Raw genomic sequence first — 24,542 nt, forward strand, 5'->3', positions numbered from 1 at the left:
ACAATTAGTTTCTGCTTGGTCGAAAGAGCTCCTAGGTTACATCCGAGTTAAAACAATTAATTATCCCATGTGAAGTTTGGTGCGCAACTGAAAACCCAAACTACAATTAAAATATACATGCTTTCAAGACAACTAAATAATGCACCGTCAGTTTCTAGATTAAACTGAGGGAGACAAGGGTATTTTTCAACTAAGGGAGGATACCCCAGTTATTGTCTCAATTTTTTAGTGCATTATAACATTGCACAGTTAAAAAAACGACATATTCATTTTAACATTGTAATACAAATTTCAAATTATTTATTAAAGTAAACTACTTGAGACAAAAATGTCCCTTATCATCTTTCATATAAGAATAGCCAATATTTAATTCTATAAATTCATTGATTTTTTGAACTCCGAATTATAAAAGAAATAATAACTTGAACTTGTATAAATTCACTACTAAAGGTATTTTAAAGAAAATGAAGAAAAAAGAGAGTGGAAAAATTTAGCGTGATTTTAACAATGTTCCATTTTTGGATCATCAGTGTTTAACAGATTTTTTTTCCTTTTATTTACTGATGGTTGCTTCGGTTACTTCAACTGCGGCCCATCCAGTACATGTCTGGCACAGAAAAGTGTGAAATCCGCTAAGAAGTCCAAGAAATTTGAAGACATCATCTTAAACTTATTAATTCATTGCAAAATAATTAAAGTTTAAAATAATAATAAATTAATTAAAGTATAAACTTACTGCGAAGCAAATAATGACCATGGATTGAAGACATATTCTACATATTCTCCTACAGGAAAAATCTGTCAGCAGGACAAAATTTCAAAACAATTTTTTAAAAAAAGTTTGCTTTTTCAGAATTTTTGGCTTATCAAATTTCATTTCCTTATTCAACTTTATGATTGGGCTTTCCCTCTTTCATTTTTTATTTGCACTTGATCCTAAGATTCGATTTTTCTCTTCATCTGCTAAAATATTGCCTTTGAAAACAATATCCACTATTCCGGTGGCACAGATTGGAAATTAATTTTCTGTGTGTTTTTCTTCTGTATCAAATCTTCTGCTTTGCCAAGCTGTATTTGAAAAATATCTATATTTTCTGAACCTTAAACAAAGTTCCTAAAAACGACATTACTTTTTGTACCGTTATGCAACTTAAACATGATGCTAAGGGCAAGAAAAATTTTGACTACTTTCGTTTACTCATTTTGTAGCAACAAATGTCTCCTGAAAAAAAATCAATACCAATATTCTATGCAATACTATTGTTGGGACTATATTGAAAAATCCAACTCCATCATTCTCAAATGAGAAAAAGAAAAAGCATAACAACTTCTAAAATATACCACTTTACCTGGAAACTGTTAGACTTTCATGAAATGAGAAAAAATAATGAGTATGAATGAGTATTAGTCTTACATTATTTGATAAGTATAACCTCTGTCTCTAACACTCTATCATTAGCCACCAGAAAGTTCATGTTAATCTAACTCTTCGCATACTGGTCTCTCTCTTGGTCAAACGAAGATGAACACCTTTTAACTTCAGCACCATATTTTTTTTAAAATTAAAGCCACAATACTAATACCACACAATATTACTCAATGAATTAAATGGAATCTAAAAATATAACTCCTTAAGACACTAATGTTCCGAAAAAGGAACACTTGGTTTTGAACTAATATTTCAACTTTAAAATAAAATTTCGATTTGAAATCCAATCGAGAGTTATATTATCATCCTAAGTATTGAAGTCGTCTTATAAAAATTGGTTTTTTCGTAAATTATATTAAAAGCAGTTAAAATCAACAAATTGTATCAAATTTCAAAAACTCATACAAATAAAATAATTATGAAAATTGAATGAAATTGGATGCAAGAAATACTTCATAGTCAAATTCAAATATGATAGAAAACAATATTATTTGAACATTATATATTGTTTGTTTGTTAAATTTAAATTCAATGTCCATGCTCCATCACTGAAATATTGGCAGGCAAACGATTTAAAATCAACTGATATATAAATCATAAACTTAATTTTAAAGCTTATTTCATGTACACGTAAACAAATATGAAAAGCGCTGTATTTTTCTTATTTTCCTGGGTTTGAATTCAGAAATTTAAGACATTTCTCTTCCATGTATCAACTATTTAGTTTCGTTTAAGAAAAAGGAACTGGTTTTAGGAAATTTCGCAGCGTTTTCTTTCGGCAATATTACAAATGGACTGAATTAAATGTTCTGAAATGTGACAATGGATAATATTTCTAGCTTACTGAAACCAAGTAAATTAAAAAAATGGATAAAATCTAGTTGGTTGGTTTTCGTGCACTGGATGGTGCCAGGGACGGTCCACATAGCCTGAGCTATCTGCAGACAATTGTCATAGAGTATAAAATCTTGTAATATGCGATATAAATTATTTTTCTTTAAATAGAATTCAATTAACAAGATATTAAAAATTAAACTGTAGTTTAAATCGTATCTGAGTACGAATTGAACAGTACTGATCCTCAGAATAAATATAACAGATTCCGTCCAACTCTAAATGTTGACAAAAATGCCAATTATATTTCATATGCTAACGTATCAAATCAGTTAAGATCTGCCAAAACTCCAGTATCCTACCTTTGAAATTTTTCCGAAAGGAAAAATTCAACTGAGTGAGTGATTTCATTTTTCATAAAATAGAAATTGGCTGAGTTCCGCTGTCGTTATTCCAACGCCTCTATCACTTCATATTTTTCTAAAGATAAAAGCTTCTAATCAATTTTTCTCATGAAATATTTAAAATGTGTTATAAAAACATTATTTGCCAGTTTGCGCTAGCCTAAGAAGAGAAAAAGATATCTATGCAAATAATTGTTCTTATGAGGGTAATATTTGATGGCATGACATTGATTGAATTCTAACTATTAATTTCTAGATTTTTAAAACATCATAATATTTATTTAAATACAATTTAGTTTCTTGATCACCTGCTATAAGCGCTACCATATACACTCATGGACAAAAAAATTAGCACACCAAGAAGGAGTTGTCAAAATGAAACGAAATTTTACATACGTAATGACTACTTTGATATAAGTAAATGATTAGAAAATCAAAGATTATCGAATTTCTTTGATTTTCTAATCATTTACTCATATCAAAGTAGTCATTACGAATGTAAAATTTCGTTTCATTTTGATGACTCATTTTTGGTGCGCTAATTTGTTTGTCCATGAGTGTATATTAAAATAAATTTTAATTCCTTTAATTACGTAATAAAAGCACCCTTTAAATTGTGTTAAAGAAAAATGCGGGCATAAATTCACTTTTTATAAGCAAATTATTTTAGATTGAAATTACGTAGTTTTAGAGATAAACAAATATTGTTCTTTTCCCCGCTGAAATATTTTAATATTTCTATATAAAAAAGGAATTTAACAATAATAAATAAAATTAATTACAAAATCCTTACAAATAAGTAATTATTGCAGACAACTATTTTCCTTTAGTAAAGAAAAAATCAATAATATTTTTTCAGAATAATCTAAAAATAGGACCTAATACTAGTCTTTCAAAAATATGAAAGAAACTAGTACTTCAGAGCAGTAAATAAAGCAGTGTCAAAGATACCTGTACATAAAATGATTACATATGTCAAAGAAAGGTTTTTGATGGCCTCAAAAAAATTTGAAAAAAAAAATGCGAACCCCTAGTTAGTCACCATAGAAGTCATTTCTCTGACATAAAAAGCATCACAGGGAGAAAAGACAACAAGAAAATTCACTCTAAAAAATGATGCAAATCATCATTACTTGAGTTCAGTGACTAAAAAGGGTGCGTAAAAAGGTAATAATGAGTTCAGGAATCAGGTTTGCTCTTTTACCTCAATGATTTTTTGCACAGGCTTTAAATTATAATTATATCTAGCAGTTGTATAATGCATTCGATTTTATTAGCATATTTCTCAAAATATTTAAATAGTATATGAACTGAATTAAGTGATAAAATAAGGTTCCTTTTTAAAGGATAATTTAACAGATGTGTCGAAAAATATATCTTTTCTAAAACTGCAGCACTCATCGATATGAATTTTTTTAAACATTATTATATAAACATTTTAATTTTACATTAACATTTTTTCTAAAGATAAATGTATTACAGTCGGCTCTTGATATTATGATCTCTGGTGTTGTAAATGAAAATGAACGTTATAATATCAAGTTGCTTTATAATAAATACCGAGAAATATAGCAATTATAAACTTATAATTAATAAATAAGAAACTAATTTTGGAAAAATTATGAGCTATAACCCCTTTTTTATTATCAATAGTATAAAGTATTCATGATATTTTTTAGTATATATTTCATGACGAAAATAATATTACTCATATAATTTGACAATTAAATATCCTTTAACGAATTTTTGGATAACCGTTGCCATACGAACGGAAAAATTAACAAGGGAATGGTTTAAATACCGATATTTTGATTTGATTAACTCAAAGAGTAAAGTTTTTTTTTACCAGAATTTTTTTCCATGTAACATAATAGGCGGTGGACCATAGGCTGCGGATTGAACTTTTTTACTCCACTAACTATGTTCAAAAATTGCAACTGGGTTTTTTCTGTTGACAAAACTTAATATATATTTTTATACATTTTGCAGACAAAATAATAGTAAAACAGATTAATTATTTTATTAGATCTAGAACAGAAATTATTTTATTATATGTATATTGGAAACGAGCTCTTTCTAATATACACACTTAACACTCACACTTAACGCTAACAGGTCTAACTTTTTGATTTTCCACTAAACAAGTTTTAATACTCCATTTAAAAATTTAATATTTTTAGCTTTGGAATTGGATATATATGAAATTCTGGATTTCAGAATTAAATAAAATGAATCACGCAGTTTCTTTTTAAAGGCATTGATAAAATAAGCATTGTGTCATAAGTCATTGAGTTACGTTTGAAAGCAATATGTTTTAATAATAATAATGTTTTTTCTAAACTTTAATAAGAAATATGTCATATATTGTAAAAGGTTTGTAGGTGAAAGATAAGTGCGAATCAATGCTTTAAAGGGTTCTCAATCTTTTAAAGGGTTTTCTGGTCTAGAAGTATAAAAAAAAGCAATTTTTATTGCAGATTTCGCAACCTTATACTTTGAAGAATATGTAGACGAAGCCGTTTTGCCCAGAAACTATTTGATATGGTTGATCGTCGCTAAAGACATTCCGCGTTGTCGTGGACTCAGCGACTGCACAGTAGGCAATCAGGCCAACATTCGAACACATGTCAAATAAAATGACCTGAAATATGTGTTGGCGCCAGCAGTCAAAACAACAACGAATCACTTAATTTGTTTATTTGGACGTTTTTTCCACAAAACATGCATTCCAGTAGGAATGTGATTAAAATTGCTAATTATTTGGTTCCGGTGATCTTCAGTGATGGTTTAAAGGGGGTTTCCAGCATCATAAATATCATGGGTAATCGAATTGCAAACGACGTTCGAGATTTGCAAAATGCGCAACGCATTTCGCTTTGTACACCAGAGGCACTGCCTGTCTACCTCTAGCAAAAAAGCCAAATCTGCAACCTCGGGATGTAGAAGTGCGTACCATGAAATACATGATCTCGTAGAACGTGTGCTGTGGTGTCCAAGCATCGACGATTGATGGTAAGTTCCAAAAAATAGTATAGAAACGTTATAAAAACGTAAACACGACTTCTTCTGCTAGGCGCTTGGAGTGCAGAAAAACGACTCGATCGATTGTGATATCGTTTTGGAAATTTATTAAAAGTTCATGTGACTATGGTTAGGAACTAACGAAAATAGAACATAATCCAAAATTTTGATTTTTTTCCCTATGTGCTTTCAAATGCCAGAAAAAGTTGGTTTTTGTTACATTGTTTTCAAATGTCCACCATTCATTAAAAACGTGGCATTTTTTTCAGATTCTTTGGTTCTTCACTCATAGGTAATCGTTAATATTTGGGTCCATCCGATCGAGTTGCGCCCATTCGTCAATGCACGGAGTATACTGTAATCTTCGCTATCATTTTTATATGTTAATTTATTATTATTTCGTGAAAGAAACAAAAATGTAGCAGAAAGGGGACTAAATAAAACCATGAAATCATTACACAATTTATTTTTTCATTTCACTGAAAAAAAAGTTTAAAATACGGATTAAATCAGACCTCTAGACCGGAAAACCTCCTTTAAGACAATTTTAACAATTGTTAAGCTACACGAGAGCTACTTTTAATGAATTAACAATTGATTGACAAGTTTTTGACGATTGCTTTTGTGAATATCTTGAGATCTTTCAACCAATGAAATTATCTCTCAATAGTATTACACAATGCAGTTGAATTAATTTTTGCAATAAATAAAAATAAAAAGCCTTCTTTTGCAAAGAAAAAAGTACTTTAAATAGTACTTTTTTCGCAAAAGTTCTTTGTCATAATTGAACAGTTTTTCCTTTAAATTTCTTCGAAGCCCATTTACATTATTGCAATCTACTAGAAAATCAAAAACCACTATCTGTAGAAAAACTTCAAAATATGAGTTATTCTTAGTAATTTCCTGCTCGAATATTGAACCATTTTGTGCAAAATATTTTGCAAAGAAAGAAAATTATTTTTAGGCAGGGCATTGCATGCTTTCCCAATAGTTGCATTGCAAAGGTTAAACAACTTTGCTTTTGAATCGTTTCTTTACCTGCAGCGTTACTCAAATCAACTTGTTCCTCAAAGACCAATATTTGCTGTAAAATTTCAAAATTAGAGTTATTCTTTTTAATTACATGCTCGAAATGTTGAATCATTTTGAGCAAAATATTTAAGAATAATATTATTTTTAGACAAAAAATCGTTTTCTCTGCTATTAGAGATTTGCAAAAATGAACAATTTTGCCTTTGAATTGTTTCTCTACCTGCCGCATTACTTAAATCAACTTGGTCCTCAAATACCGCTGTTTGCTACAAAACTTGAAAAAATGAATTATTCTTAGTAATTTCATGCTCGAATGTTTCATTCATTTTAAACAGAACATTTGACAAAGAAGGGAAATTAATTTCAGACAAGACATTGAATGGTCTACTTATAGTTGTGTTACAATAATTGAACAATTTTTCATTTGATTTTCTTCTGTACCTACGGGATTATTCAAATCAGCATAGCTATCAAAGACCACTGTAGTCTTTGATTTTCTGATACAAACTAATACTTACAGTAATTTAGGTTCAACTTCAATATATTTTCAGCAGCTTCAATAGCTACAACAAAAATTTGCTTTAAAAAGTTAAAGACAACCACACCTTTCTGAACCAGTACAGCTGGTTAAAGCTGCGGAACTATGTAGAATTGTAATTAAACTTCTTTCAATTTTTAAGAGATTTTTTCAAAGAATGTGACTGTTAGAAAACCATAAGAAAACATATGTAGAATTCAAATTAAACTGCATTAAACATTAAAAACTGTATCTGTCACAATATCTTAATATAACTCGGCACTTTGCAAAAAGCCAAAAAGGAACAACATATGGGCATTATTGATGCAGTAAACAATCACCTATATTACATCCACTATATTATAATTAATTATGGAACTCAATAACTGTCTCAATTCTTAGGGTTATATCACTCAGTTGTTCTTGACGCAAAGCAAAATACAAGACTGTAATTGGCAAATATTGTAAGAAAACAATAAGAAATAAGTTTAAAAGATTGACACAAATCGCTATCTACTTCGTTTCGCATCACGCTGCATAAATACTGGTTTACAAAGATGTTGCTCAAATTTATAAAAACAAAATATTTCACAAGCTTAATCGAAACTTTCCTTTACAAGTTAAAAAAAATTCCAGTATTTTTTTTAAAAAAATTAAATGAAAATTGGTTAATTTTTTTAAATAAAAACATTAACTCATTTACAAATCTCTTGATTACCGGTTGTTTTTTTTCACCCAAAGCTATAGAGCTATTCATGAGATGAATGAAAGAAAAAGTAATTTAAAACCACATTGATAAAACTAATTTATGTAGTTTTTTTAATAGAAAATCCAAACATAATGCGAAGAAAAGACGATTTTGATCTTTATCTGAATAAAAAAAGTGTATAAAATTGTTACAAAGGCAGTAATTCCTCGTGAATCCATTTTTTTTCCTTTTTCCCAACGGTCATTTCTTATTTCTCTCACTCATTTCCTTCGGATTAAATAGGGTTTTCTCAGGAAGAAGATTGCATATGCAATATGCATGAGGATGAGTTCTAAATGAATGAAGCCGAAATGTATAGTTTAGAATCAAATGCAAAGAGAAGATTTACTTTTTATTGTAGCGTGAATGATAATTCAATGCAATGTATTTGTATTCCATATCTATATACCTTGCACATTTAAAATTTTAAAGATTTTAATTAATTTTTTTGAATTTAAGATCATTAGTATTTATTTCGACATACAATGTAATCACCTAGAAGACCATTAATTATAATCGCAATTAAATATAATTAATTATCACCATTATTATCATTATTATTATCACCATTATTATCATTATTATTATCACCATTATTATCATTATTTAATCACCATTATTATCATCGACCATTTATTATAATCACCTAGAAATTTTGCACTGCCGCTTCTGGGTTACCGTTGAGTCATTGTATCTGACTTAGTAACAACAATTCAGGGATAATTAAATTTAAAATTAGATAACTATCTAATTTATTTCCTATAGATCATAGGTCTCCAACGTGAGTGTTAAAGACTTCTTCACAAAAAATTTGGATTAAATTACGGGGAAAAGTATCGGCAGTCAGAGGACCGGTGTTTTTAGTTCCGAGAATTCTCTAGAATTTATTGGACTGAAATTGATGATGAGTAGATATTTTGTCAAACGAAGAATACTACCATCAAATGAACTTCATTTAAAATATGTAAATAATTCATTATTGCATATTTTTCAAGCAATAATGATAAATGTATCATTATTTGGAGTGTCACAAGACTTTGAGAATTTTTTTCAAAAGTTATGAATATTTTACTTATAAAATGTTTCTTAAATCAATTATTTTTTATTTTAAATATTTAATCATAAAATTTTTCATTTATTCATTTCTTTTTCAAGATCTATATTTATATGACTTTAAAAATGAAGAATAGAAACATTTTATAACTTCTCAATTATCTCAATCAGTTTAAGGTGCACTCTAAAAAATCTCGGATCAAATTACTGTAAAATGTACTAGCACCCTGATTGCCGTTACTTTTTTTTCTTCATAAAATCCTTTTCTACTGACACCTGTTACGCGATAAAAATCTGAATATACCGTAATTTTTACAGTAATAACAAATCGTAAAATCATGGAATAACTCTAATTAGATAAATATTATTGTAAAAATTACAGGATAATAATTCACGATAAAAAATCAATTTTACGGATAGTTCGTAAATTTTTCATAATAATCTGTTTAAAAGTTATTTTACGTCCTACCGTAACCTGAGATAACTTCCCACGGTTACCCTGACGACAAAGGGACTCCCATGATCCGAGTTGAAATTACGCCCCCCCCCTGCACTGAGAAACACTATGGTCAAAACTACCTAATTATGGTAATATTTGTCGTATTTCTGGCTCTATAGAAACACCAAAAAGAGTGGTAATTTTTACCGAAGCGTTTTTGTAAAGGTTTTGTTAAAATTAACAATAGAATGTTTTAGAATCAGTAATAAATTTTCTTAAATATGGTAAATTTTGGCAAGTTTCAACAAAGTTCTAGTTCATAGTTTTGACTAAGCAAATTTCTTTAGAGTATAGTATTTTATTTATAAGGGTTTTTAAATTTCTTTGTCCTCATTAAAGCTATTGGAACGGAAGCAGTTATCTTTAAAATAATACTTTCTAAAATAAAGGTTTTTAATGAAATTTGCAGCTTTGTAAACTAATTGCGCAGAAAATATATTCCACTGTTTTCTAATGATATTACTTTCATTGCATAATTTAAAAAGCATCATGTTAGAATAACTTCCGCTCCTAGCTACGTGAGGAAACTTCTTACAGCGTGTAAAAAGATATGTAGTGATAAAGACTCAAATTATAAAAAAATAAAAAGAGTATAAATTATTCAATGTTCGGATCAAAGTTGCATATTAAAGATCCTGTTGGTTTAGATAAGGTGTTTAAATAATTTTATGGTCTCGAAAATTCGCTTACTACTGGCTTTACATTACAAGCCTTTAAGTCAAGATTTCACAGTTTGGAATTGCTTTTTGTACTTTAAAAAAAAGGAGATTAGTCGTTATATTTATCTTTCTGTTCAATAAATGAAACCGCTTCTATGAGAGTTAAGATACTTTGTTGTGTAAGAAATAACTAAGAGAGACAATTAGTGTTTAAAAAAAAATCTTTTTTGGCCATTTTATTCATGATCTGATTTAAACTGACTAATTGGCATTCGTGTTTTTTCTGTAGGGGAGAGTGGGGTAAATTGTAACATTTTTTACTTAACTATTTTTAACTAACAAAAAATCCAATATATTATTAGTATTAATTGACAGACGAATAAAGTAGACTATCCTCTACTAGAAAATAAATATATACCTAATTTTAAATGTTATTATATTAGTTATTAACAATTTTTGACAGTCGTGCACTTGTTACAATTGTCCCCACTTACGGGGTCAATTGTAACAGTTCATAAATTCAACTAAAACATAGTCAATTACACACATTATCATAGTTGTGATATATTTTTTATCAAAATAGTAGTGATATTTTAGGAGGAAAAATATTAAAAATAATGAGCAGAGACCTAAAGGGTTAAACTTTTAACTTTAAGGGGTTAAAAATTTTAATTTATGCTGTGAAAGGGAACAAATAAAATAATGCACATGCAACTTAATATGAATGATATAGGAAACTATTGGTGGTTCTTAAAGAGTTAAGTAATGGTTTGTAAACATAAGATTATTTATTTTCAGCTGTTACAATCGCCCCTTTACTTATTGTTACAAACGTCCCCATAACGCCATTTCAGCTTCATTTGTTAAAAACAATGCTAGTTAAATAACAAAACTAATTTTTTTTTATCGAAATGTTAATTAAGGTGTTCACTTAAATATTCGGTTAATAATTTTTATTTGTTTAAATAAAATTACTTTGTTACAATATAATATTCTAATACCAAAAAAAGTACTTATGTAGCGTGAAAATATCTTTTGTGATGTAACTTTTTCAAAAGTACATAAAAATGGTTGCCAGCAGGGGTGTGCATGTAGATTTATTAAATACACCTTGTGCGCCACCTAGGAATCAAATCTAGAACCCGACACTCGAAATTTTTGCTCTGTTACAATCGTACCCTGTTACAATTGACCCCACTCTCCCCTACTCTTACAGGGAAGTGAATAATTATTTAAACTATGCTAAGCAACATATGCATTGCATTAAATTTAATAATACTCCTCATAGTATTTTAATTTATGAAGCAAAATCTAGTATAAGTTTTTGTCGCTTAGAATGAAAAGCTTATTTTTGCAATTAAATAAACTTTCAAAAAACATGACACTTATTCAAACTTATTTCCGTCTAGTTCTTTAATTAAAAACATTAATTCACAGCACTCAAATATATTTAAACTGAAATACGATAAACAATATCTGTGAATGGAGAATAACTAAACTCATATTATATTATATAACTTAGTGAGACTTCAATTTGCGATTAATATTTAATAGGTAGCATAAAATGAATATATATATAAATGATATATATATAAATGATATATATATATATAATAAAGATTACATTAAGTTTTTTCGCATTTTTATAAAAGATTTCAAATAGTTTATAAAAAATTTTAAATATAATGAGACGCAATAAATTATGTGTGTTCGAAATAATTGTAACAAAGAAAAAAATTTAATCATGAGCTTCAATAAGAAATTTCACAGCAGATTGAATAGATCCAATAATTTTTATTTGAAATAGTTAATCATAAAACACAGAAATAATTTAGTAGCATAATTCTGAGTTTGATGATATTTTTGCACAAATGCATTCAATTTTGATTTGATCTTTTAGAAAACGTATTAGTTTTTAATAACATACTGATTTAGTTGAAAAAACGTTTTGCTGAAATCAGCATGAGGAGAAAAAGTTGATGTATTAAAAAATAATTGTAAAAGAGAAATGTAATAATCCAAAAAGTATTAATCGACATCATTTTTTTTCTTTCTTTTTTGTTTTATACATGGACATACTACCATTTCGAGAGCTTGGGATCGAGCGTTCGCCTCCTAATAAGGTAACCCATGTTCAAATCCCAACGGTGACTAGTTGATACGAATTATACTCCCGGCTCTCACCAGCAACAGTGCTGACGTGAAATATCACCAATAGTGGACGAATCATGGGTTACAATCCCTTGACCGTTGGGCTAAGTGTGAGGTTTTTCTTGGTTTTCCTTTTCATGTAACGCGAATGCCATCAAAAAATTCCATGTTTGTCCTAATGTTTGAGGAGTTCCATTATCTACTTTGATGAGCTCAAAATTGTGATGAAGAGTTATGGAGTCAAACATTGATAGTTGTAAACTATCACGTTGCATTGATAATTTTGTCTGCTGTTCAGGGCCCGTTATTATATGAAATATATAAAAAAGAAAAACGCTTTAGAACCAGCGGTTGTAGAAAGAAGAGCTTCCCCGTGCCAGCGAACTCCGTTTTTATACATACTGAAAAGTACGTATAAGCATTAATACAGATGTAATAAGAGAGTACCGTATTAAGGTTACGTCTGGTGTGATCTTGGGCCACAGGAGCTTCGTTTTATATATGATACTATGAAGAAGGAAGATTCAGGGTGCCATTCATGTTGAGATGGTGAAATATTAAGGTGTGAGTGGAGTTTGTATTTGGTATGGTGTATGGTTGAAGATTGTGATGAAAACAGAAGATGATGAAAATTAACAGTTGAACCGGATCATAATTAATAAAAAGCTTTTATTTCATTGTATATTTGCAGAGCTCGAGACACCAAATATAAATATTATCCATAAGAATTTCAGTTGAATCAATTTTGTATAATAATATTAATAAGGACAGGCCATGGGAAACCAATCCCCCACGACCTGCCTAATCAAAAGCCAAATTAAAAAATACGTGTAATTTGTTCCCAACGGACTCAGAAGCATGGGTTGGATATCCAAAATTGGCGAATTATCAAAATATAACATGGCCATAACAAAGCCAACCAGCATATCAATATTGGGTTTGAAAGAATACCTTGGCGATTACGAGTCACCAACAAATTTATGAGAATCATTACAACCATGCAACAGAAACATATTTTCGGTTAGAAATTTAGCATAAAAAGTTATTAATAGATTTTTGTTTTCGATTAGAGGCGACAGTGAATTAATAACTCTGCCTAGTAATGAAATAAAAAGTATCCGTTACATTGATCTAAGAGAAGAATAAATATTTCATATTCGTTTCAAAAGATTAAGTCTTTGATTTATTTTAAAAGTAATTCTATTAATAAAAATCAGCTTAAGTAATGAGAGATATTTAAAAGGATTGCAAATAAATACGTAATGCCAATTGTGGCATCACAGATACAGTGGGCAGTGAAGAAAGAATCACGTGATCTCATATATGTGATCATGGTCATGATGGGATTAAATGCTTTATATACGAAACGTATTCGAATGCACTGATGAACAGTTTTTGCACCTAAAGTAGTTCGTTTGACCATTTTTGTAATAGCAATAAAATATCACACCTTCAGCTGCATACTAATCAAGAAGTACATTAAAAGACAAGGTTTCATATAATATTTATGAACGAAATTACCTACCCCTTTATTCCAAAATTTGCACTGATGTAGTTTCAAACACAAAAAAATTTAAAAATGCAAAGGATCCCATATAAATTCCTTGATGACTGGAGATTCATCAAGAGAAAACCGAAAGATAATCTTGAAAAATATTAGTGCACTATTGAAAAATAAGTGCACAGTTATAAATAATATCACAACATTATTGGATAAAAAACGTCATTCATGTCATAAATGTACAAAATGTAAATAACAATCGACATGCTTTAAGCTCTAAAAATAGGCGCCCATTTTCTAGACTTGCCAGACGTGAATAAGAAGAAATAGGGATGATTTGAACTGTTTGTAAAGTTGCCAAAGTGTAATACTACAATGTGAGTAAAAGTGCAGTGAAAAATGGAACTCCTATCACCATCTCTCCATTGCGCGTGTAAATGCATTTTACCCTGATTTGCTCCTCTCGGCCCCTGTGGATTTTCTTGTTCTGTTTCTAATTTTTTTTTCTCTCACTGTGACTGTGATTTTTCTAGTATTGTCTCTCGCCTTCATTTTTTGTTGGCAACTTTACTTTTTCTATTTCGAATCACTTCTGTTTCTTCTTATTCACGGGGCCTCCCTGGCCGAGCGGTATCGACGGTCCAAACGCTCTGTTAAGCGTGGAGGTAGCGGGTTCGAATCCCGCCGTAACCCTGGATGTATTCTTTGTGATGTCTTTCTCTGAATTGTTCTATCTGTATTTTCTACTTGACAATGACTTATAAGCCTATATTGAGCACACACGTCAGCAAATGTATGTAATTTCAATAAAATAAAATAAATCTTATTCACGTCCTAAAAATGGACGCGTATTTTTGAGGGCTTGAAACGTGTCGACTGTTATTTCTATTTTGTATATTTTTGAAAGGAATGAGTTGTAGTTCATTTACGTCGCACTAGAGCTGCTCAATGGGCTATTGGCGACGGTCTGGGAAGCATCCCTGGGGATGATCCGAAGACATGCCATCACAATTTTTATCGTCTGCAGAGGGGGATGGCACCCCCGCTTCGGTAGCTCGACGACCTGCACGCGAAGTCGAGTACTTTACGGTAGAACAGTTTAACGAGGACCAATACAGCACACCCTCGGTCCCTACACAGACTGATCCAAGCAGTCCCCCACCCGCACACTGACAGCAGCCATTAATGCTTGACTTCGGTAGTCTTCTGGGAGCCGTGTCTTTAAGTTCAGTCTTCTGGGGGATCCACTTCTTTCTTGGAAACAAGTTTATTTTAGAGATCCTATCTAATGTATTTCAAGACGCAATGACTATTGAAATTCCAATTTTACATCTAAAAATCCTCTATTATTCGTTGTAGAAATGATAAAATCAAGATCTTGAATAAATTAATTAAATAATTTCTTAAGAAAAGTAAATAAGTTTCAAAGGTGTAATTTCCAATCCCTGCCGGGAACCTTGTCAGTCTACTGCGGGACATGAAGGGAATGAAGCTTTCAATTAAGTAATTTCTTCACTGCGTCAGTATCTTAGGATTATTTATTTAATATCAAATCATTTTAAGTTTAACTAAAAACTTGCTACTAAATGCTTTAACTGTAATCTTTCCCAGCTAAATATTCCATAGCAATACATTCATATATTTAGATTAAACACTTCAGCACCTTAATAAATCTTATCATTTCTCCTGAAGTGCTTTGAAACAAATTCGGATTTGATAGTGAAAAACTTGAGTATTAGGATGTATAGTTATACAATACTCTTTTCTATTGTCTCTTCCATTTTCTTTACACTAATAGCTTTGTACCATTTACTGACGGCTTCTCTAATGCCGTTACTCTTCTAGATCTAAATCTAATTCGACTGAGAAGTTTATCTCATTTGTTAAGGTGTGTACTTTTAAGATAGTACAGTTTAATGGCTTCCCTGACTTTTCTCGGATTTAGAATGCATCTAGCTGCTTTAAGTGTTAATGGGGTTCTGCAAAGTAATTTTCCCTTTTAATTTAAATGTTTTACTTAACCGACGACAAATTTCGTAAAGTATGCAACTGAAACAGCTAATTAAAAGAGTATGTGATATGATACAAATATTGTTTTCCTCGATGCATCAAATTTCATAAATGGGCTGCGTTTAAATTCATTCCATTTATATTGAAAGAAATTTTAATTTTAAAAGAAAATAATTTTGTATTTTCAGTTAGTGTTTTATGATTTAATTTTTAAAATCGCAATTCGCTAACAATGTTTTTTTTTCGAATGGCAGGCTCTAAATTTTATTCATTTCGCCTTAGAAGATGCCAGCGTTGTTATTCATTTCGCGTTACCCAGTGGACACCTGTGAACCAAAGTCACGGAGGCGAGAAAAAAATTATCCACGCCACACTCCCTCAAACAGGGTGGTCTCATAGGGTGGGCCACATTCACTCATCACGCCCAACAGAGGACAACACAAGAGAGAGAAACATCCATGCCCAGAGCGGGATTCGAGCCCACGGCCATTGGCTTCGCAGTCAGGCGCACTAACCGCTCGGCCATCTGGCCGGCTCGTTAACAATGTAAATGGGTAATAAATAAGTATTCGTGCAAAATTTCAAAAACTATAAGATGATTGAAGCTCAGACTCTATTAGGTCCAAACAGTTTATTTGAAATAAAGGGGATTATTATAATGTACTTTTTCTTAGTGACTTTGAGGTCCTACACATGAACTAGATTTTTTGTAAAAATCTATAAAACTTATAGGACTGCATTAATATTTCGTTCATGAAAAAGCTAACACATCGGTTTTTATTATGTCCTTAAAAATTCAAATAATTAATTTATCAAATAAAAAGTAGTCAATTAAGTAAATAGCATATTTTAATTATGTATAAATAGGTATAAAAATCATGTCACCCTTAACATTAAATAAGATTTTTAATTACTTAATTGCATTATACGATAGTTTTGTTACAAGCTGTTTTAATGCAAGGAGTATCCAAAGCTGTCAAAGTACATTTAAAATACCTGTATCAGGTAAAGTCTACCACACTGTTTAAATCAATGTAACACTTATCCCATTACAGTCAATAAACATGTTTCTATTGCTTTCAGGCATTCACACACAGGATATTGGCCAATATCGGCTTATAACACAATAGGTCGTAAGGATTCAGGATATATTAAAAAAATATGTTTGAAAAACGTAGAGTGTCCAAACGCCAAAACATTTTCTTCATCATAGTTATAAAATAATACAATCATTATTATGTAAAATATCATTATTCCCATTTCTATTCCCGTTTTCTTATTACTTACTGTACCGGTCTAAAAAAAGTTTAAAGTTAATGTTTATTGGCTTTAATTCACTGAAGAAATTTTTTTTTCTAAATATGCCACGCAATCTAAATATTTTGGTATTTGTTACAAAAATCATTTCATTCAATCAACAAAAACCTGATATCGATAAATTTATCGTTTCACTCAAAGAAAGTAAAAATTAACTAGACTTCTGAAATCATACGAAATTACCAGGATTGATGAAATTTTGAAACTATACATTAATATTTGGTGGTAAATCCCTTGTCAACAATAGCAGTATAACAACAGTTTTGATGTAAGTTCGTGAGGTATTCTGTCGTTCCTACTCAAGTTGGTTGATTTTCCATCGGCGTTCGTTGCATTTCTTGAGGATTGGCTTACTCAGTCAAGAGGGATCACATGACTACCGCAGAATCAGTTCTGAATGCACTTGGACTGATGCTTGGGATTATCATTCGGATTGTACGAAAATCTATTATTTTCACATTTTAGTTTTTTTTAATTCTAATTTATATCCAGGCTAATTCTTTGTAAATTATTTTTCGATGATTAAAATTTTTTTTTAAATATTTGTAGTCCCGCAGTGAACTGATCGCTAAGACACGGTTCCCAGCAGATCACCGAAGTCAAGCATCACTGGCTGCGGTCAGTGTGGGGGTGGGTGACCACTTAAATCAGTCTGCGTAGTGACCGACGGTGTGCTGTAGTGGTCCTCGCTAAACTGTTCTGCCGTAAAGTGCTCGACTTCGCGTGCAGGTCGTCTGGCTACCGAAGCGGGGGGTGCCACCCCCTCAGCAGAGGATCAAAATTGTGATGGCATGTTTTCGGATCATCCTGAGGGATGTTTCCCAGACCGTCGCCAATAGCCCATTGTGCAGCTCAAGTGTGACGTAAATTAACAACAATAACAAATAAATATTTGTAAATTATGTTTTTATATAAATAAAAATATGTTTTTCGTTTCAGATGCATAGATCTAATGCAACTCACGCTTTTCTAACAACCAGTGAAATGCAAACAGAAGGCGTCTATGGGTGTGAAGTTTCTACAGAAACACCACAGTTCAGAACAATCAAAGCGGAGAAAGAGCTATATGTTTATGGTGAGTTTATCGATTTGTTTAATTAAATATTCTTTTGGACATTTAATATCTTCACTAAAAAATTTAAATTTTTAAATCGATAGCTATTGTATCAATTAAGTTTTGACTAGATATGTTTTAACTACAATAATCCATAACTGTACAGATTTAAATTCCTTAAATACAATTAAATATATAAGTTGAATATATTGCAAATATTAAAATCATGTCAGAGGAAGTTATTTCATCCAAACCACTGGCATGCAAACAATGATAAAATCAGATGAAAATGGAGTATAGTGTTATTGTAATATTAGGAAAGCATTTCTTACATTGATTTAATTGTTTTAGTTACTAGACTAGATTCATAAGAGCAAAAACTGAGAAAAAGTCAAAAACGAGTCAATTATTAAGCAAAAATAGGATTTCAGAGACAAATTGAGAAATGTTACATTTTTCAATATGAAAATAATTAAAAGTATTGACAGAATAGAGAAAAATTTTAGAAACATATTAATAAAGTTGTAAAAACTCAGTTTTAGAAGTATATTAAAAACGGGATAATTTTTTTTAAATTAAATATTTGCACGAAACTGACTATGTGGTCACTAAACGACACCACTTGGTCACACAAGAGTTAATCAAATTTTCTAAAAAATATTACATGCTTGGTAATTTTCGTTGAAGAAAAGTATCGAAACCAGACATTAAGAGTTAGGAATCATTCTCTCTGCCTGTGAATTTTTTTTTCTTTGCATGCAAAGGCTAACCTAATAGGTGAAAAATATTTACCCGCGAAAAAAGCGCCAATCAGATACTCGCTCGTACGTGAAAAAATTGCATCCAGTGAGAAAAACTCTTGAAAGTTTGAATTATGGAAATCCGTTAAAAGAAATACTTAAAGAATTCTACATATTCAAAATCAAATCACATTTGTTGTTTGTTAGCAGCGACGAGATGTAACTTTCGAAATCTCATACATGCAGGGTGACCACCACAAAAGATTATATTACTCACTGCAGTATATTCTCCATAAAATCTAAATTCTTAAATATATATATATGCGTCAGATAGTCACTACAAGATGGAACTTTTCTAATCTGACATTTTCAAAAGATGACGTAATGGGTCGGATAGGGAATAAATAACTCACTCGCAACATATTTACAGTAAAGGATTTTGCTTTTTAGTTTTGCTGCCTTTCATTTTTAGGATTAGAAACTACAGTTGATATAGATTAATTGCTACACCAATTTAATATGAAATCGGTGTTGACGTACGCTTTTTGATGTAATATTAAGCTTTAAGATATTTCAATAATTCATATAAAATAATACTTAACACTCTCTAATTTATGTTTATTTTCAACTTCAATTTAAGATATATTTTAATCAGCTTTTTGTAGAATTAGCATTTATAAATAATAAAGTATTTTTTGAAATGATACAGAAAAATAATATGTTTAGGTAGAAAAATATTTATTGTCTATTTGAAATTTTGTAAAATTTAATTTAATTGAAAATATATAAGTAATTAGATATAAACATGTAGAAGGACAGTTAATAATATTAAGTAAAAACAGACAATATATGAATTCAATTATTTCCGAAATTTTGCATAAAAATGCGCAGATCCAACATAAAATTAGATTAGTTCAATATTCTTAATTCCCTTACAGTTAACTGATAATTACGTAACAAGTTGGCACACCATCTTTTAACTTCTTAATATAAAATAAGTTGAAAATCTATCTTAACAGCAATAAAATATACAAAAATAATACTTTCGGAGAGAAAACCAATAATTATATCAAAATTTTCATCACGTAATACAATTTAAATTTAATTTTAGCAACTGAATAAAATGTTAACACGTAGAGAGATAGATAACATGAAAAAAAATGAAAATTTATATGAAAGGAATACTTTGGGAATAAAATAATTCTTAAGAAAAATTTTAATTAAATTTGCGTCTTAACAATTTCATTCTTATTTGAAATAATGCAAATATAACTTTCAAATTAAATAAAATTTTTAATGTTGTGAAATTTACTCATAGTTTGCTAAATTCTAATAATTATTTTTAAATTATTATTCAAATAATTTTTCCAAATTTTTATTTAATTAAACTGATTAATTTTCTGGAAAGCAAAGTTCTGGAAACATTTATGAAATCATTCAAATTTGTAAATATATTCTTACTATGAATTATTTCTTTTTTTTTTACAAAAAATAAATTTATGCATCCATTTAATAGGAATTAGAAATCAGCAGTAAATTAGATAAGGGATCGAAATTAATTTCTAAGTTATAATTGCAAGAAGATAAAAATTTAATACATTAGAAAAACTCTTATTAGAACGAATTTTGTCTTAATTGCGTAATTAAATTTACCTGAATTTCTAAAACTTTTAGCACAGTAAGATATCAAATTACATTTATACAAGAAATATTTTGACCAGCAAAAAAAGTAATATATTAAATGTTTGCCTTACAGAGTAAATATAAAATACTTTTTAAAGTATTTTGAGGCAAAAAAATAAATTTTTGTTACAATTGGAGAAGCAATACCATAAAATCTGGACAAATTTTACACGATAAAGAAATTTCTCCATAAAGCATTTATGCTTAAAAATTTGATACCAGTTTTTTGTTCAGAAATTCCTAATTTCTGCTTGGAAAGCTTTTAAAATAATAACTTGCAACCCTATAAAAATTTAAAAAAGGCAATTCTAAAGGATCTGAGTAAATCAAAACCATCGACACAATTTAGATTTATTTAAACTTGAGAAAGAAAAACTCGAAGCAAATAATAATGTAAAGAAGTAACTAAGAATCCAGACTTATAGATAAAGAAAATTAATGTAGCTACATGGAAGCAGATTGTAATATTACTACAGTCTTGCTGTTTTGAAATTCACTCTAAACCTAATACTCTGTGAGATAAATTCTCTGAGAGTAAAATTAATAATGTTCTTTTAAAATGAACGAAAGTAAAGCTACTATTGAAGAAACAAATCTGAACTTTTACTATTTTTTAATTCTTAAATTTGAGAAGCAAAGAAAAAAAATATTGCAACCTGTGTTTTTGCTTGCCAAAGCTGATATTGTTTAGAAATTAATATACGTTTTATTGCAAAAAATTTAAAAGCATTAATAAACACGTGTCTCATATAAGCTGCAACATTTGGAAATAATGGGCAGATATGAAGAGGTGCTGACTATTGAACACATTTATGACAAATATCAAACCATTTTTGTTTGATTATTTTAAGATCTATAAAAAGGAAGCCCAAATGAATCAAGAGAATATTTGCTTCAGCTGCAGAAATTTATATTTAATCTTACCTTTATTATTATTTAAAAACAGTCACTATATTTATAAAAATTTAAAAATAAACACCGTGAGCTATCATGCGCTACATTAAAATGAAATTCTTAGAAAATTTCTCTCGCCTTTACCCTCAAATAATTTTTTTTAAAAAGTTACAAGGGAATGCAAATTTTGATCTTTTTTTCTTCTTTTTAGTGTAGGTGAGATAATCAGTTTAAATTGTTTCTATGACTCCTAGTTCGTGGGTAGATAGCAATCCATTTTCTCCACTTTTTTTCATTATTTTTCTCTAACATTTTTCTTTCTCTCTTCTGGTAATATTATAACTCTATCGATACATTTAATGCCTCATGTGTTTCTCTTCACCTCCAGAACTATAAGTGTGTGTATTAAAATACCGACAAACTCTGAAACCCTGTATTCAGAAACATACCTAAATAGTAAGTTATGAAATAATTTAAATTTGCGAACACAAAATGCTGGGAAAATTATGGAAGTCTAAAATACTCACCGAAAAGTATGAAAAACATTTCCAATTCTATAATATATATATATATATATGCTATACGAAATAAAAAATTTATGCGAAATAAAATACTTTACTATTTTAGTTATACCAGAAGGTGATCCTGTAATTTATGGAATAATGAACAGGTATCCCATTGGATCGGCAGTAAATGTGACATGTGTATTTGGGCCCTCGAAGCCAGCAGCTGAATTAACTTGGTACATCAATGGAGATAAGGTAAGCCAATAGATCTTACCATTCACATGGTCCTCATACATAATAGTTCAACTATCAACTCATTTAATTGTAAGCAGCATGAACTGAATGCAATAAATTAGCTATTGATTGAGGCAGTCTTCTAATAAAATTAAACTACAAGCTGGTTGTTCATTTATTTAAGTAACGTTGCAATTTATTTAGTGTTAAAACTAAACAATTGCTTTTAACGTAAATATACGATGGTATTACACATGCATAGGTTGTCTTTGGTCGCACAATATCTCGAATTATATTTAGAAGGGGAAATCTCTCAAAACAATATTTATTTCTACAAATATTTGATTTACAAATGGGTCCAGATAATATTTTTTGAAAATAATTATGAAATCAGAGAGTGCGTTAAATCGCTTATTTGCAAATAAAAAACTTTAATGTTTGTGATAAATTTAGTTTTATGAAGAATATGGGGAAAACAATGCTATTTATTTCCCATGTAGAACAAGTCTTTTATATTAAACACTTCATGCAATATTTGTTTGCACTTATAATGGCTAAATTTGGTGCGGTTGCAGTTGTATGTTATAATTGACTAATCGAAGATTGTGATGAAATCAGAATCATGAAGATGGCAGTTGATGACCAAAACTGGATCATAATTAAACCTTTATTATAGCAGTATTTTTAGAGCTCTAGATACAAAATTAAAAGTATATTTTCATCCAACTGAAGTGAAATAATAAATTTTGCATAATAATATAAATAGGGACATGGGATATAAATGAGATAAATCCCCTCATGACCAGCCAAATTAAAAATAAAAATAAAAAGTGATTGCTCCCAACAGACAGTTAGGAGTATAGAAAGAGATCCATGGTTGGTAATTTATCGAAAATATAAAATATCCGCAAAAAAAAGCCAACATGCGCGTAATTATTATTAACTTTTTAAATAATTTGGCTGTAGCTTAATAAAAAAAATGAATAAAAACAATATGAAAAAAAAAGACAGTGAAAATTAATATAACCCTGTGACTGAAACATATTTATGGTAAGAGTAGATTTTGATGCTCGATTTAGTCGAGACAGTGCAAAAATGAGTTTTACATTTGTATTTAATTAAAAAGTTAGCCGTTACATTGATTGTTACGAGAGAAAAAATATTTAATTTTGATAAAATGTAATAAAAATTAAATAATTGGTCTAATTAAATTAAAATTTGATTAGGAATAATCAAAAAATGAAATTTATGAAATTGAAGAAATTTTAAAAGCTAGGAAATATGTAATACCCATTATGGCAACATAGTACTATTACTCTCTACTATTTTAAAATTGGTTAAACAGTGGACTATGATTTAAAAATTTTGCTAAAGTATTGAGCTAAACTAAACGTTTTCGTTTCGGTTATGCAAATAATCATAAAATAAAGTATACTAAGATGAAATATTTAAGTAGATAAAAGTTGATATCTTGCAAAAGGAACATGAGATTTGAATACTATAATTTAACAAGTGCACTCTTTTAAGGCATGTATAGGATTAAAAAAGATCGACATTTCTTGCGGCAAGAGAATGCCAGGTTGATAACAAAGAGTTATAAAATTATTTAAACTAAGCTTAAGAAAAATTATTATTTACTATTGGAATAAAGGAAAATGAAGATTTATTTAATCATTTTCATTAATATTTCTGTTAAAAAAATGATCATTTCTTAGTTCAGCAGCTTTGTCATAATTTAATTTTAAAAAAAATATCAACAGTTTACACCCTTTAGTACGGCCCATTCATCACAAGGACCTTTTCTTAAAAAAAATATCAGCAGTTTATCCTCTTTAGTACGACGCACCCATTACAAGGACCTTTTTCATTATAAGAACCGAAGAAAAAAAGCTGTTTGCTAAAAAAACTGATAGTTTAATTATCCAATTTCAGCCATTCATTCCACTATAAGCAGACTAAACTTAGTTTATTTTTTTATGCCAAAGAAAATTATTAAAAAAAACATGTTATAAGCAAGCAAATTCCATTGACAAAAAAATGTTGCAGGGAAATAATTTAATTCCTTATTTCCTTTGATGTCATGTACTATTAATCGCGATATATTAAAGCTATATTACAAACTTTTTTCTACATTCATAACTTCGAAGTAATTTTTTTTCTTCATATTTATGAAGAAAAAAGTATTATTTTAAGCATATAACGCTTTTTAGAATAACCCCTAAAAAGAAATAGTAAATACTAATTAACTAATATTAA

At 29.4% G+C, this 24,542-nt stretch overlaps 1 protein-coding gene across 1 annotated transcript in view; it reads left to right on the forward strand.

The window, feature by feature from the left end:
• Nucleotides 1-24,542, forward strand: part of LOC107445948 (synaptogenesis protein syg-2) — a 136,612-nt gene that overhangs the window by 65,764 nt on the left and 46,306 nt on the right. Inside the window, exons 3-4 of the mRNA XM_016060465.3 lie at nucleotides 18,115-18,250; nucleotides 22,174-22,307. Of these exons, the coding sequence (XP_015915951.1) occupies nucleotides 18,115-18,250; nucleotides 22,174-22,307 (270 nt within the window). The remainder of the gene's footprint in view (nucleotides 1-18,114; nucleotides 18,251-22,173; nucleotides 22,308-24,542) is intronic.

Source organism: Parasteatoda tepidariorum, chromosome X1, assembly GCF_043381705.1.
Source record: "Parasteatoda tepidariorum isolate YZ-2023 chromosome X1, CAS_Ptep_4.0, whole genome shotgun sequence".
In the NCBI taxonomy this organism is placed as follows: Eukaryota; Metazoa; Arthropoda; class Arachnida; order Araneae; family Theridiidae; genus Parasteatoda; species Parasteatoda tepidariorum.